The sequence below is a fragment of the Melospiza melodia genome, chromosome 6 (genome assembly GCF_035770615.1).
Source record: "Melospiza melodia melodia isolate bMelMel2 chromosome 6, bMelMel2.pri, whole genome shotgun sequence".
In the NCBI taxonomy this organism is placed as follows: Eukaryota; Metazoa; Chordata; class Aves; order Passeriformes; family Passerellidae; genus Melospiza; species Melospiza melodia.
The window spans coordinates 25,221,623-25,239,020 of record NC_086199.1 but is presented as its reverse complement, the minus strand read 5'-3'; the positions used below and the strand labels follow the sequence as shown (position 1 = coordinate 25,239,020).

General features: G+C 41.1%; 1 protein-coding gene across 11 annotated transcripts in view; it reads right to left on the bottom strand.

The window, feature by feature from the left end:
• Window positions 1-9,469, bottom strand: part of RALGAPA1 (Ral GTPase activating protein catalytic subunit alpha 1) — a 129,169-nt gene extending 119,700 nt beyond the window's left edge. For 5 of the 11 annotated variants that reach the window (XM_063160358.1, XM_063160360.1, XM_063160359.1 and 2 more), the window contains exon 1: window positions 9,215-9,468. In XM_063160358.1, the coding sequence (XP_063016428.1) occupies window positions 9,215-9,320 (106 nt within the window). In that variant the 5' untranslated portion in view covers window positions 9,321-9,468. Of the gene's footprint in view, window positions 1-9,214 lie in introns of all 11 variants that reach the window. The other 6 variants (XM_063160364.1, XM_063160369.1, XM_063160365.1 and 3 more) reach the window with 4 other exon arrangements.
• Between the last annotated feature and the right edge of the window lie 7,929 nt (window positions 9,470-17,398).

The following is a 17,398-nucleotide window of genomic DNA, read 5'->3' as shown; positions in this document are numbered from 1 at the left end:
TCAGCAGCTGAACTGCTACAGTTGAGAAATGCAAATGTTAAAGGACAACAAAAACCAATTCCACTTCAAACAAGCTGAACAATGATTTTCAGTTGATCAGGGAATTGCACACGAAATAGAGCTGCCACTAGAGCATAGGCACAACCATTACAACCACTTCCACTCATGGGCAGAGCCCTAAGTAAGTCCTAGGCTAGGGACAAGAAAATATTAGAAGAAAAATCAAGAGTTTGAGATGGAAGGATTAAAGAAAAAAAAAAAAAAGCAAGGATTGAGGCTTTCAGGAGAAAGAAGGGTGACAGAAGATATCTTGTGGTCCATATGTTTATAGGACTGTACAGGGATTGCAGGTAGACAGCAGTGGAATGGCTCACTCAGTGCAAAGCTGCAGAAAATACTAGTTCCAAATACTGAAGGGATAGGAAGCAGTTAAACAGGGTCTCTTCCAATGAAAACACAGCAATGCTGCATTTTTGCAGGCATATTAAATGTTTCGTTTACTGAAACGGGCCCTCATTCTTTCCTCAGACATGGGTCAGCTCTGAAGCAGACCAACAGAAAAATCCCAAATGCCTAAACTGATGTATTCTTTTAAACACTCAATCCTAACACAACAGTCAGTAATTTTTGGAGACACTATTCCTAAATTCTTCAGGCAACAAACTGAAGGCTTGTCTACATAACCAGCTGAACAGTGACTGTCATTTTACCACATAACTGCCTATGCACAACTGGTACTGTGGTAAGACATTCTGCCTTTCAGTGAAGGCGAAGTGGAATTTCAGAAGTTGTCCTTTTTTAAATTTTTTGTTAGTTTGTTTTGTATTTATTTAAGAAAAATGTGTCAAACACCTCAAAAAATGCTTGAAGGAGCAGTGGTAGACCTGTATTATTACCACTAACACCCAATTAACATTAAAAATATACCTTCAAAATACAGTTATAGCTTGCAAGAGCAGGAGAGTAAAAAATTCCTTGACTTTGCAATTCCTATAGCAAATGCATTTCACTCTGATTCCTTTCTAAGACCACACTTGATAGCAAAATCAAAAGCAAGCTTTTAAAATTGAAACCAGTTAACAACAATTGTATTCTGTAGTAAATACTATTGCTTCAGATGGAAGAAAATATAACATTTTATTTAATGGGAATTTTATTAGTTTATTAAGTGAACATAATACTTTTTTAAAATCCCACTGACTCCTTTTGTTAATACTGAAAACCAGCTTTCCTCCTAAGGGGGGGAAAACAGTTGTTCATCTGACAGGCTTGCCACCTACAGCAAAAGGGAACATCTGCTCATCATCAAAGGACACCTACAGTGATTCAGTACGCTGCTGGTGCAGAAATTTGGAACCTTGCATTTGTTGAGAAGTTTGAAATTCATTATTAATACCCTGACATGAATTATGGCAAGGAGAAGGGCAAAAAATAGCAGATGCAGCATGAAGATAATTATAAAGACCTTAAGAGGACTTGATCTGGCCACATCACTCCATTTCACAGCTTTGTCTATGCTGAACACAACCCACACAACTAATGAATGGAGAGAATCTGCTCTCCTTGATTACTGTACCATTAAACTTCCAGTTAAATGCTGCTGTTGTACCTTCCTTCCTTAATTAAGGATTTCCTAATGTTTCTAAAATATTCAGTTTACCTCTGTCCTTGCTATCAGCTAAACAAACAGCTCCTCAATTCTCATGTCATAGCCATTTTCTCCAACACCATCTCACTGTCTCTTCTCTATGCTCTCTCAAAGTATCATGCATGTTGCACAGAGGTAAAAGTCATTTCCTCTACAAGCAGCATATCCTTCTCAGCCCTGAACTGAGAATTTGCAGGAAGCTGCTCCTCTGCTTTGGCTAATTAAGTATTTTGTCTTTTATAAGAAGAGAGACATAGCCTTTTTTAATGTGAAGGGGGATTAAAGAGAAACAGGCTTTCCTCTACAACTTCCAGTGCACTCCTACTTTTTGATTTTAAACAAATTAACTTTATATTCTTCTACCACAGATCATGTAACTAACACAAACTAATGTACTCCTTGTGTTCTTCTTCTTCTATGTCCAGACTAGGAGGAGGGAAGGGTTCAGAAATAGACCTGGCACCATTTGAAGTAGTTGGAAAAGTTCCTCAAAATTTGAAAGGGAAAAATTGGATACTACTGTATTCCAAAGAGAGGTAAAAACTGAAGTTTCTACTGTACAAAGCATAGTTTCAGTACACTAAAATCCAGTTTTTCAGCAGTTCATGAAAGCTGTTTGTCAAGAAAATGCAGTTTTCTTCATGCTTTACAACAGCAAGAAACACAGATCTTTGCTGTTTTTCCTTAATAATTTTCTCTAATTTAAAAACTGGTACAAATTGGATCTCCATACTAACTCTGTGTTCAAGGGTGCTTTTTATTTTTGTTTTATTTTGTTTTGGCAGGGTTTGTTTTAAGTTTGATGTTTTAATTGTTTACCTTTAAAGTTGTGTCCTTTGCAGAAAAGGACTAGCTTGCTTGCTTCACAATATTTTAATTTCACACAGTATTGTGTCTCTTTGTGCTTACATGTCATTTTCTCCCTAAAACAAAAGAAACCCTGCCAAAACAGATTTTAGACATATATTTAAACTGTTCTGAAAAGAACTTTCATCAGTTCACACTGCATTGCAGAAATTCATGAAAACAGTTGTATCATTACAGATTAAGTTGTGGCTAACTTTATGTTCTATTTTAAGAGTTTTAGAATGTAATACTATGCTTATATGTAAAATTGTCAGAGCACTTAGTATAATGAAAACATTATCCTGTCTAATTCCAAGACTTGCTGGCTTTTAAGTCACTTTCTCTCGCCCTTACCAAAACTCAAACTGACAACTGCAGCAAACAATGACCTGGAAGACGTCCAGAATTCAGGATCTATTTCTGTAAAGCAGAGGCCTGCTATGGACTGACACGGTCAGTATCAACTCCTGTAACAAACTGGTGCCACCAGAAAGCAAAGGTTTCCATGTTCTCAATGGATAATTAAACGTATTAATTCTTAATTCTCCATGCTGAAATATTTAAGGGTTTCTTTAGAGCAAAACAGTAGAGAGATTTGGTTACATAGGTACTGTCCCGAATACAAAAGCATGTAACTGAGAAAGGTTAAGTGGAAAACCTCAGGAACTAACTGGTGGCTCTGGCATAGTTAACAGACTGTCAAAGTGAAAGAGCCCTGATAACAGACCACAAAAGCAAATCTATTACACAAAGGCTTTACATTAGCTCTTACTGTTTCAGATCTAACCAACAGCTTTAGTAAAACCATTTTTTTAAAAAAAGGTAATTTTGTCAAAGAAAATATTCTTGAAAGTTTTTGTACTGAAAAAGGAATATAACTTAAAGAAATCTTCTAATGGACTTCTATTTTGCATCAGACAAGTCTGAACTCCTGATCACAATCTTTTAGATACAAATGAAAAAAAAAAACACAAATGTATAAACAGGTTAACAGAACCAATGAACATCATCTGCATACAACTGGTACAACACCAGTGCCCTACAGGAATGAGCAGAAGCAGCGCCAGCTTTCCAAGGGAATTCTCTAACGGTGCTTGCAGATTCTGAGTTGCACTAGAAAACTCTTGAAAAATACTTCCACAACAATTCACACGAGTTCCAGAACTTAAGCTTTTATTTAAGCAACTTCAAACACTTCTATAGCAATGCACGTATTTTCATTCCGAACTGTCAAAGCTAAACCCACACAGACCTTTCCTTTCCAACAAGGGGTCAGAGCCTCCCTTTTGTCTAGCCCGGGGCTTTGATCTGGCTCCAGCCCTCAGCCTTGCAATTCAGCAGCCCTGGCCACTGCTGAACTCTGCAAGTCGAGTGTAACATAGGCCAAAATACTAAAGCAGAGTAAATGTTCCCCCTCTGCTCCTGACCAAAACATAACTTGTTCAGGGTTAAGCCAAGAGTGCCAGAACATGAAGCCCGAGCCCTCCATGCAATTCATATCCAGATCCCCGAGTTACATGAGCAGTGACATGTTCTCTGAAGATAGACTAACCAAGAAAGAAAAAAAAATCTACAACTCCTGCAAAAAACCAAAAATCTTCGCACATCCACCGAAACTCCGGGCAGCTACTTTTATTGTAGCTTCCCATTTGCTGTCACTTTAACAATGATAGAACATTTTTCATTTATGACTGAAGTCGATGATGTGCAACACCAATGAATGCCATCCAGCTGAAGCATTAGGGCTAACTGCCAGTGGAATAGATTTCTTAAATTAAAATCCCTTTAAACGAATGCAATCTCTTTTTAAGTGTATGGTTTAATATTAAACAATATATCAGAATGCATGTCCAATGCAGTCCATTTCATTCTGTCCCATGTATTTTGATTTTTCCCTTTCAAAGACTATTTACATGAGATGTCCAGCGCTAACCAACCACCAAGAATAACAAAACAAAATAACATAAACATCCCACACTTTAGATAATCTGTCCTCTTGCATTTTGCAAGTATTCTCTCCATGGTTCCAGAAATAAAAGAAGTATAGTTTTAAATACCAGATGCAAATAAAATAATTCATGAGAAACAACATATTTCCTTTTTTCTTCACTCTGGATTAACAGATTACAAACCTGTAATTTCTACTCAACAAAAAAAGTGAAAAAAGGGAAAAAAACCAACACAACAAGAAAGCAAGTATCTTAAGAATTCAGTTCTATAAGAAAATTTTAAACCCATAGATTCATTTGATTCACTTGCACACAGTAGAATTTTACAGAAATGATTAAATAATTAGAGGTTTTAGCTTTTTTAAAAAAATACATACATTTACAAATTCAGACTGAACCTTCAAATTCTACAAGTTTAGTCAAACACCAACACATCTAATATCAAAATGAAAAGTCAATATTGTTAACGTATGACCTTATGAAGGGTAATGTACCTAGTTGTCTTAATCATTTATAGAATGCTTAAAGCACTGTTTTAGCAAAAGGACATATAAACCAAGATCTGAAGCTTGAAAGATTACTAGCACAAACTTTTATAAATTATCATTTAAAAATCACAGAATTTCAGTTTGATGTTGAAGTCTGATGAAACAATGAATATATATAAGAATAATCCAATATTATTTCCACTTTAATGACCCTAAAAATTGCAATTAGCTGCTATTTGACTGGGGATTGCTAAAAATATATATATATAGAAATATTTTTTCTGGAAAATCATTGTACAGGCAATAGCTAACCCTGTAAGGTACACAGTGTGCCTCCCTTCCCAGCTAGAGAAGCCTCAGTGATCACACCTGCAGCAGCGCAGCCTTCCTGCCAGCAAGGCCCCGCTGCTGCCACACAGACCCCAAGGGAATCCTGCTCAACATTCCCACTCAAGGTTCAATGCTCCAACTACTGCAGTCACACACAGCAAACACAGCTCTCACAGCATCTCCAGCACACAGCAAGACAAGGCAGCAGAGCAGTTTGCTAAAAACTCAGACATCGACCAAATCAGCACCAGGGAACTGTATGAGACTCTCAGGCACTTCCCAGAACTGAGAAGAAAATAACAAATGGAGCAGGGTGGGGTAAACACTTCCTATGGGAAGAAAAGAATACATCTCAAAAGAATAAAATCTATGAAACCAGATACTTCAGATAGTTACATTTGCTTTGAGAAATATACTGCAGCAACATAACAGTGAAAGGCAGATTACCTTTGCTCATATGCTGCTAAGTTCCAAGATATGAGACTTCAATCTTTACAATTCTTCTTAGCATTTCTAAGCAAGAATAATATTTCTTGCTACTCAGAGGTCTCCTAAAGGCTTTAACTTCTACTAAAAAAACCTTATACCTGTGACATGCATACATGTGTCACATATTGTTTATTATTATTTAAAAATAATTTAGCCAATTCTGATTTGGTCACCTGAAATTCACAGAATTTTCTCTGGTTCCCAAATTACAAAAAAAGGCTGAATGGAGCCAAACTGAAGCAGATCAGAGAACGAAACACAGGACACTGGCCTGAAGTGGCAAAGAGCAGTTATCTAGTAAAGAGTTTCAGAAAAAAAAAACAACCCAGAAAAAAAACCCCAAAACCCAAACCACAAGAAATGCATTTCCCTCCAGCATTCCCTATAACTGATCACTAGCCTAGCATTCAAGAGCTTTCCAAAACAAAAATCATTTATTGTAACTTCAGATTTGGTAGGCCTTAATAGATGTTATTTCCTAGACTTTCTCATATATGTTTACGTACTTTTCACCCTCTGTCCCTATACAAAGGAATTTTAAAGCTTCCAGTGTCTTTTCATATTAAAGTTTCACTCTCATCTGAGTCATTCCCATACCTAAATCTTCTATACACTGATTATAGCAATCAGACTCCTAAAGCTGCAGTGGTATTTGATAAAATGGTATGTCACTGCTTCACAAAAGACACAAAATTTTCTATATATCCTTATGCAGACTCATTTGCATTTTTTACTAAATTTAACCTGAGTTGTCACCAATGACAGGATACTTTCCTAAAAGAATACAAATCACTGCACTCTAAGTTATTTTGTAAAAGACATTTAAAAGATTCCATCTAATGAACACTACTCTTAATTTGTTAAAAATAACAGTCACAGACCTTTGTGCTATTGATCCATTTAGCTTCATATTAGGTGGTTGATATTGTTCAGTATCTTCTGATCCTTACCAAAAGTGGCATTATAATAATTCAAATATTTTTAGACTATATGGTGCCTGACTTACACTACTGACTTGGAGGATGCAACTCTCAGTCTTGTACCATAATTAAGTTTTTGAGATTTCTCTTTGGCTAGCAGACAGCCAGCAGTCCATACTTCACAAGCAGGTACCTCTATTCATGACTCTTCTGTTATTTTGGCTTACTGGAAAACTGCTGCTTTGGATGCCTTGGTAAAATAGCAGGAAAATGAACTAATATTCCCTTTCCTCCTCTCAAGTCTTAACCATGAAAGTAAGGTCATACCTGTTTATTGTTGTTGACCACAGACTAAAATGTACAGCAAAAAAACCCGAAAAGACAAACTCTGGTCCAATACACTTTGAAGGCCTACTGAAAGTATACTAAATTAAAGAACAAGAGAACATTCTCTCCCTTCTCCTGGAGGTGAAACTGCAGAAAATTCTCTTCCGGATAGTCTTCCAGTCTCCTGTGTGCAGAGGCTAAGGTCAATAAACAAAAACTGTTTCCTTCAGGAAGATGCTGAACACAGCTGACCTGAGATTTCCTGCCCTATCCCCTCGGACAGTCTGTTGGCAATAGCTAACACGGCTCCCCTGGACACATGGGAAATATGGCAATTTTTATTCTAGGGGAATGGTCACTTCTCATGCTCTACAGTGGGAAAATGTATGGAAATACCTTACTCTTCTGCTCTAGAAAAGGCCTTGTTTTTGTATCTCATGCGCCTAAGAATATCTACATAATGACAAAATCTTGTGGATGTATCCAAAAAAGACAAGCTGAAGAGCATTGTTACACCTTTCCCTAATTACACAGTCACTCACATACTGTGTTCTCCCAAACTTGGAGAAAGGATGTGTGGGAGCTGTGCTTCAACAGCTGAGATACACACAATGCGGGGGGAGAAGGCGACATGAAAACATCCCCAGATAATTTAACCTGTCCAACAGCCAGTAAACGGAAACCTTAGATTAGATACGAATGTCTGCTTGACATAACTCGTGCCTTGCAACTTACAGAAGTAATTCAATTATTAAGAAAGCTGAAGAAAAAAAGCCATTGTAAATAAATTGCAAGCAACATAAATGCAAAATCTAGAACAGATCAAAATCAGAGTGTTTTGTAGACTAAAGCAAAACTAGAAATATTCAACATACTTTAGCCAGGAAATCTGAATTCAGAGAGGTATTTAGTTTCTTTAGAATGTTTTTTACCTCTTATGTTTCAAGTGAGCTAAAAACCAACACAGAGCAAGCCACAGCTGGCCCAGTACAGCTAGTTAGGAAGAGTGGTACATTCTGAGTGAGGCAAGGGGATGCATCTGACTTCTGAAGTCGCTTAGACAGCTACACAACTATTCTCCATTTCAAGTCTAGATAATTACTATGTTGCAGAAAATAACTCATGAAGCAGCAGATGGTGCAACATGGGAACACCTGTTCCTTTAAACACCAATACAAAATAAGGGAGCAATAGCCGTTTTCCTTTGAAAAGAAAGAATCCAGCTTTGGAGGACAAGATACATAAATACCACCAGACTGTGGGCAGAACCCAAAATAATCCATTCAGCACTCTGTGCTAAACATGGAATGCAGTTGCCCTTGACCCAGCCCTGTTCACGTGTTGATAAACTGTCAGAAGCAACACACGCATTCCCTGGACTGGAGCGCCCAAAAGATACTCCAGAGCAAGCTTCTTTTTTCAAGGACAGCTTGATGACAATGACTTAGATTTTTACAAACACATGCAACTAACAGATACCTTGGAATGGTTAACCAGGTTTGTTTTTGCTTCCCCTTGTTTTTTTTTTTTCATTAGGCAATTATGCCGTATAATCACAATTTCTAATTCACTGGTCAGGTTAAATGGCAGCTCACATGGAACTGCAGCAGCCCTTCAGGGCTTGTGCGTCCTCCTTTACCAACCAGCAAACCAAAAGTGTTTTAAATCTGGCTGTATAGAAACTCCTTCACATCTACGCTAGTGAGCAATTAATACTGTTGCTCTTACCTTGAAAATGTACACAAACATAAATTGGTACCGTAAGAACGTACGGGAAATGGGTTCAGGAATTATAGGCACCATTTGCGCTCGCCAGCCACTTTTATTCATGCGCAGCAACTTAGCACTTTGTGTATTCTAGAGAATAATTCACACGGGAAGAACACCACTTTTTCGCCTCCTTTCACAGTTCCCAAAGCAATGCCACAATCAGACGCAAGCGTCCGTGCCTGTGTCGGTACAAAAGCGCCGGGCGAAGCATCCCGCGCCGCGCCCGCGGGGTCCCGCAGCCCCCGGCACATCGCTGCAGCCTCGCCCCGCCGGGCCCGCCACGCCGGGCGCGGGTCTTCCCCCGCTCGCCGGGTGGGCTCTGTCGCCGGGGCCGAGCCCCGGGTCCGCCTCCCGCCCCAGCTGCTCCCTCCCAATTCCCGGTCTTTCCCACGCCGGGACCCGCGGCCCCCGCTGACCCGCTCCCTTCGCCCCTCCCGGCCGCCTCACCGATAAGGACGCGGAGGTGCTTGAGCCGGGTCAGTGGGTCCTTGCGGGTGTCCAGCACCTTCTGCGTGGATTTCCGCACGTCCCCGTGCGGCTTCTTGGAAAACATCCCGCCGGGCCCGGCCCCGGGCCCGGCCCCGCGCCGAGCTCCAGAGGCGGACAGCGGCCTCCGGATCTGCCCGCTCTGGGGCCCCTACATAGCCAGAGGCGGCAGCGCCGCCGCCGCCACCTCCTCCTCCTCCGGCCTCCGAGCGCGATGCGGCGAGGGCGGAGGGGCGCGGCGCGGAGCCAACTCCCCGCGGGCCGGGGGGCCGGGCTGGGCCTGCGCTCCCCCTTCTTCCTCCCTCACTTTCCTCCCGCTGCTTCACGACAGCCGTCAGGTACGACCCCAGGCGTCCCCATGGCAACCGCGTCGCGACGTCACGGCGGCGCTGCCCCGCGCACCTCCGAGGCGCGCCGGGCGGGGCCGCGCCGGCCGCGCTCCCCGGGCCCCGGCCGGGCATGGAGAGCGGCCAGCGGAGCAGGGCACGTAGGGGCCCGCTGCAGGATCCGCGGCGCCGCTCGGCAACAGTAACTGGTGTAGGAAACTGTACTTCTGATATTTGTAGGTAAAATATCAGTCAGCTACTCTGGCTGTACAGAGAAACTGCAGGGTAAGGGGGTAATTCTGTGAGCACTAAGGAAATAAAATCCAGGTGGGGACGTATTCATCACGGCAGCGACTCCAAACCTTTTACTCAAGCCTCAGTTGTGCAACCAGCAACGATGTGTCTCATAGTTCCTCTTTCCACACTGAAGCTCAAAGTGCTGCAACTCTTCAGCCCGAGCTCCTGCCCGAAGCTGCTTCTCCCCGATTTCACAGCCTACGCCTTCAGCTGCAGTGCTGGCACCGAGACCGAACCATCAGCACGCCTGGGGCCAGCAGGTCTGAGGCATCCTCATTTCTTCTGCGCTCTGTCAGGATGGTCATGTCCCTTCAGCTCCTACAACAAAGCCAAATGAGCTCAAGAGAACACGTTTGGCTCAGTCCCATGCACAAACTCACAGCAACGCCAACAGCAGCCAGGGAAATGGATGAGGTGCCATAGCAACTCTTGCTGAGGATTGAATTACTATCATTGAAAAAGTCCCAAGTTTCTCCTAAAAGTTTGTTTGCATTAATGAGATAGAGAATTCTTGGACTTTCCAAAAGACATCTGCTGTAGTATCATATAAGACTCTTTCCAGTGTCTCTTTGCTTGGACATTTTTAAACAGTTGCTGGTGCTCTGTTTTGGATTGAGGATCACTTCTGTGAGCTAAGAGTCTGATTGGAACAGCTGGAGTTTTTAATATTGGAAATATTTCATTATTTGAGACTTGTTTTAAAATTCCAAGAATTGTCAAAATTGTCAAGATCTGTCACATAAATAACATAACCCAAATGTTTAAAATAATGACGAACAGTTAATGTTAAGCACAAGGGCAGTGGGAACACAGTCAGCAGGGCCTCAGTGAGGGACTCAGGGTCGTCTGCCAGCTTATGTGGTCTGCCCCAAAGCATTTCAAATATTCTACCATCTCTGTAAATAAGATCTGAAGATTAGCAATGTTATCTAATATGTAGTATTACAATTATTTAGTTTACTATAACACAGTACATTTTAGCTTTCTAAGATCTGACAGTGATATATTGATTAATGTGCTTTGATTTCTAAATTTCATTAATTCTAAACACAATTCTGCATATTGAAAAACTTTGAGATATCTTTTCTTTGTATAATTTGTTTGCTTTCCCATTAATTTTTAGATCTTTAACTCAAGACGAGATTAAAAATAATAGAGCAAGACATCACTAAAATATTAAATGACAGGAGGGAGTGGTGTTAACCAAGATAATAATGGCTTCTCTAGATAAGCTCCTTGTGCAGGCACACCAGGCAGGAAGGGCATGTTCTGTGCACAGGAAAAGCCATGATCTTGCAAAGGCTTGACTTTGAAGCATGTGACTTCTGTTCTTTGAATATGCATGAAGGACAAGGTTAGAAAAGAGCAGTAGTTAGGCAGAGGTTAGGTTCTGCTGCATTCCAGGCTGTGATTATTGTGCCCAATTCTTGGCATTTCCACTTTAAAGAAAGAACATTTAAAATGTTTCCATCCAGATGCAAGGGGACTGTAGTAACTAAGTTTAACTGAATTTTAGAGGAGTACTGTAGACATTTAAATGCTGCAGAACTTTATTCCCTCCTTCTATTAGCTGTCATCAAGCCTGACAGATTTCAGAAAGCATTTGGATAATTCTCTCAGGCAGTATTCCTGTTCATCGTGAATAACAAATTTTTACTTAATTGGCAGCTGTTTACTTTATGAAAAAGGCCTCCAAAACTAGATATTTAAGTTTGAGTAGTCAAAACCCCAGTTCTGTACAGTTTAATACTCTAGTGTAACATATTGATACTAGAGATGTTTTGCTACTTTCACCTAAGCAGTCAAATATCAGGATCCTCTAATATATTTCTAGTATGGTGATAATGGAACAGCTAGCTGTCCCTTCAACAAAATCTTCTTCCTATGAAGATGATGGTTCCCATGAATGCCCATTGCATTTGCACAACTCTGTATCTCACAGATGAAATCTGGACTTTATATACTTATGTGTTTAAGGGAAGGAGCTTTTCATGAGCCTATGCTCTGCTTTTGTGTTGTTAGCAGTATATCAGCATTAATACTCTGTGTTATACAAAGCCAGAACACTGCAGTCTTTCCAATCATCAAAGATCATAAGTTTGAATAAATTTTTCCAAGAACTACAGAACTGATGAAACCAGATTTCCTCCAAGTTTGTATTCTAGCCACTGAAAGCCACAAGTCAGCTCCCTTCACAACCATAAACCTTCCTCTGTTTAGTCCCCCCTACCTGATGGGCTGAACTGCAGTTGTCTTAACTTCATGTGTAGTTTATCCCATCCTCAGTCCAGGGAGATACCTTCTGTCAGTGGTCCACTGAGCCTCACAGCATGACTGATAAAATCACATCATCCCATTATGAGATGCTCTGCCCAGGGGGAGGAGCAAAGCATTCCTACCTGGATAAAATCTGAGATTTGGAACACCAGGAGAGCTTTTTTCCACTGGATTCCCAGAGGAAGATCAGGCCCATCTACACCAGCACTGGACCTGCAGAGGAAAACTGCAGCCTTTGACAGGATCACTGCTTCAACAGAACCACGCCTGTCACTGCAGGAGGGCTGCAGCCACCATTGAATGGGAGTGCTACCAAAGCCCTGACTAACAGGGTGTCGGTGGTATTCTGAATCTGTCAGTGTTTTTTTTGTATTACTGCATTTTTATTTTAATTTTCCAAGTAAAGAATTGTTATTCCTATTCCCATATCTTTGCCTGAGAGTCCCTTAATTTCAAAATTATAATAGTTTGGAGGGAGAGGGTTTACATTTTCCATTTCAAGAGAAGCTCCTGCCTTCCTTAGTAGACACCTGTCTTTTCAAACCAAGACACTGTCCCTTGGACAAACGCTAAGTGAACACATATCCCTCTCTGGGACATTACTAGGTTTTGTTCAAATGCTGTTTTACAAAACATGCAAAAACTTGGTATCTTTAATATTCATGCTGTCATGTAATATAAGATAAAAAATCAGACAATGGCTTCAAAAGTAGCAGGGAGAGTGCAATTGAAAAAAAACCAATAAACCTCAAACCAACCAAATAAACCACCAAAACCAACAGACAACTGTTACCTAAGTTTTGTTTCCTTAGCATGCTAGGACTGTGGCAGCCATGCTCAAAGAACAGAAGGTGTAAAGGACCTGTCGTGACCAGAAACTTTCATACATGTAGAAGTTATTTAAAACTGGTGTAATCATTACTAATTCCTGGCCAGCAGTGCCAGAGAATTTAGTCTTTTGCTATGCAAAGTCACCTCCAACTCACAATGTTTGAGTTCCAATGTAAGCACTAGCACCCATATCTGATAGGAAAGAGCTTTTGAAATGTGAATACTCTGACACAGTGGAAGTTGCAACAACTTTTAAGCAAAAGTACTCAAACACTCTACCACTGAGATGTTTTATTTTTCTTTCCCAACTTCTGAAATTGTTTTGCAATATTGACAAATGCACAAAAGAACCCCTGCATGTCTGCCAGCCTCTAGAGGAAAGAGAATTTTGTACAGATTATTTTCTTTATATCAAAAGAAATAGTTTGCCCCGATCTCTCCTGTTATGTCACCTGCAGAAAGAAAATGGATATTTTAGAAATAGATTGTATCTCTTTGTGTTTATTTTGATTAGTACAACTTTACACCTTTTGCAGCATATATCAGAGTATTCTGCCTAGAAAAAACATGATCTGAGGAATGAACATCATCCAATAGCCTTCAAACATGGCTCATAACCGGCACTCCATGACTGCTACTTTAAATTGCTGCTGATCTTGACCTGCATGCAAAATAGTCTTTTCAGAGTTCTTGTGACCTACCTCCTAATATTGCACTTTCAAAATGAGGGTGAAGAATTTGATTTAATAAAGTATTCAATGCATCATTTTTTAGTGATAGAAAGAATGGTTTGGTTTGCTAGAGTCCAAATACCCCAGGGCAACCACTTCTTTCTGGCTCATAGGTTTCTGTCACCTTTGGAGGACCTCACCCCTAACAGCCTGACCTGTGATGACCAGTCCAAGACGTGCTCCATCTTTGAAATGGGAGAGACTCCTAATAAGAAGTTATTTCCAACTCATTAAGATATAGTGCACTATATTGCACACATGGCAAAAGCTCTTTCATCCCTGCTTCTCCTTCAGGGTTTCATCTATACCTGTATCCTAATGACTCACATAATATATATTTCTGGTTTCCTCCTTTACAGTCTTCTTGTCAGAAACACTCAGGTATTATGCAACACTCACTACAACAAAAGCTGGCAATCAGGTTTATAATCAGAAAGTTAGTAACTGCTTTTCAGAATCTAAATGGACTGCCTCCATTCAATAAATTAGGTGTAAAATTACAGCTTTCCTTCCCAACTTTTTCTAAAGGTGTCCCAAATTGTGAAAGGAGATACCAACATCTGTACTAGCCAGCATCTTATTTATAATAATTGTTATTGCATCCAAACTATTTCAATACCAGTTTTCAACAGAATTTCCAGTTTTGAATTTTTACATGGTTGCCAACTGTCCTTGTTAATGGTCTCTTTCTAATTGCTAGAAAATAACAGAAAAAAACCCCACCAGCTGTTAATCCCCACCTGCCCATTAAATGCAGACCTGAGCAGATGAGGATGATGACAATCACCTTCTTAATAGTTATTTTACTCTAATGAAGGGTAAAAGTCATGATCCAGAAAAAAAAAAAAAAAAAAAAATCACACCTTTGTAGGCACATAACACTTGCATTCATTATATTGATGAAATGGTCAGTCCAGAGACTGGTCCTCTGGTAGCTGGCTGGATTCATAGATGCATTTATACACACTAAACAAAAATCTTTGCAAGTCCTCTAACAGGCCCGATAGAATTTCTTCTTTCTCCACTCCTAGCATTTGCCTCTAGAGAGCTGATTAAGATAGGTGTGGCCACTTTTGATGTTAAGGGTTTATAGGAGATCTGATAAATAAGCTTTATAGTCTAGAAATAAACTATAAGCTGTCATAAGCCCTGTGCCCATATGTAGTGCCCAGAAGTACCCTTTGCTCTTATATTTTCCAGCACTGCATTTGGACAGTCAAGTTAACTTAACCAGTACTTTTTTTTTTTCTCCACACAACAGATATTTATATTGCTTTAGATGGGTAATTCCCCCCTCTCCTGGCTATAAACAGAATAGAAGCATGTAGAGTTGTGTGTTATTTTAAAAAGTTTCCGTCTTAACTCCTCATCATGGTCACTGATTTCCACTAGGGCATGGGAACTTTGATTTCCTTCTGGGGTTTATTTTTAGCTCCTTTAGACCTAGTTCCAACTGTTTCAATAGGAAATTACAATCAAGCCAAAGGTTTCCTGTTTTCCTGACATTCCTTTCCCTGCAACTATTTTCCAATAGTTTTTTTTCCCTAGTTCAGAACCTTTGATTTCTAGTCTTTTTATCTTGCTAATCCAAAAGGCAACACTTGAATTGGGGATTGTAAGTAAAATGTTCGACATTTTTACTTCTGGTTTTGTGTTTTGGGTTTTTTTTTTTTTTTTCCTTTCTGAATCCCTACAGATATCTTAAAAAAATTTCCTGGTTTTCTTCTGGGATTTCTCTTAGTGTTGTTTCAGGCCATCTTCTAGCTCCTTTTAGCCATTTGACTATCAGACATCACTACTAACACTTTTAACCGGGCTACCTCAAAAAAATATCAGATTGGGGGAAAAAAAAAAAAAAAAAAAAAAAAAAAAGGACCCGGGTAACTACTTTGGTCAGTTTTAAAAGCTATATGAACCAGCACTTGGCCAGGCTTCGGGGACTCACAAGTTTCCTGGGAAAAAGCCGGGGACAAGTTCAGCTGCTGTTGCTCCATTAAGCAGCCAGAAAGCCAGAAACGCTGGGCAGAGCTCCCCCATGCCGAGGGGCGGTGCTGGGAGCCGGGAGCGCCTGCGGGGCGCGGGGAGAGCAGCGGGAGTGCGGGCAGGAGAGAGCCGGGCTCGGCACCTGCAGCAACCCGATCTGGGACAGCTCTCGGGATCCCCAGGCGGGCTGCAGTTCTTTTACAAACTGTAGGCTTGTGTTCCATGTTAGGATGGCATACTTTAATGTGATGAGAGAAGCTCTGGATACCCCATCCCCGAAGTGTTCAAGGCCAGGTTGGATGGGGCTTTGAGCAACTAAAGATAGTGGAAGGTGTCCCTGCCCCTGGCAGGGGTGTTGGAACTAGATTATCTTTAAAGTCCATTACATCTGAAACCATTCTATGGATCTATGAAAAAAAAAAAAAAGGCAAATTGTAATGGGTATGGAGAAAGCACAAGTTGTGCTGCGTCCTTGGGTGACTACAAAGGCAGAGACAGCAAGAAGAGAAGGGATGGAGTTTGCACACTGAAGGGTGGGAGGTCAGGAGGTCAGTTATGTCTAATTTTTCTCTCACTGCTCTTGGAGAAGAGGTGGCACACCTACATACACTCCTCTTGGGGGAGATACAGGGAAATTACTTGCATTGGATATACAGAGATGTGGGAGAAAAGAAGTGACTAATGAACAGCAGTGGTTATTGTGGTTGAGGTGGGCAGTTATTGCTATGGAGGTGGAAATCCAGAGGGAAATGCAGAAGTTATTAACTGCCTCACAATATAGCCTCCATAACATCCAGGCAGACAGCAGAGGGGGACTAAATTTGGATCTCAATATGAGGAACTGCTCCTGCTAGGCACACACAACTTTAACTTCTTTGAAGTGGCACATCACATCACTGAGACACACTGTGCTTTTCTACTGCTCCTGCAGCTGGCCCAGATTTCAAGAGTGAGCCTGTGCAGTACAAGGGAGCCCACCTTGGCCCCAAAGATATCACCCCCACTGACCTGCAGGCCACAACCAGCGCTGTATTTCAGGACTCTTGAGGATTCCTGCCACACTTCCTTGTATGTGCTTATGTCCTGAAGTGAAGCTAATCAGTCCCTCAGAGCAAGGGCACAGTCTGGACAGCTGTTGTCACTTCTGTTCAGCACATCTTATGTACCGCAACTGGTGAATGAACAGACAAGTAATGATACTCAAAGCCAAAACAATGATCCCCAAACCTGCACAGACTGCAGTATTATCTCTTTAGTCACTTCTCATACCCAGTCTCAGAGGACAGCTGCCACTTTCAGTTAAGTCTGACTTAGTTTAAAGCATATCACACCGGTTACAGGACAGCCTATGACACTGGAGAAGAAGCAAGTTCTGCTGGGGAGGCCACTATTCATAGAATCATAAAATGGTTTGAGTTGGAAGGGACCTTAAAGATCATCTTGTTCCAAAAGTTCCTGGAGCACTTCCAGGGATGAGGCATCCACAGCTTCTCTGGGCAACCTGTTCCAGTTCCTAACCACCCTCACAGTAAAGAATTTCCCCGCAATAACCACAATGACCTCTCCCTTCGGAGATCCGAGCCACAAGGGACGCCCTGCCAGGCGGGAGGGTGGTGGGGCACACGTGAGGCCCCGCGTCGTTCCTCCGCTACTGCGGCAGGGAACGGCCACGATCGAACCCCACACCGCACCGGGCCACA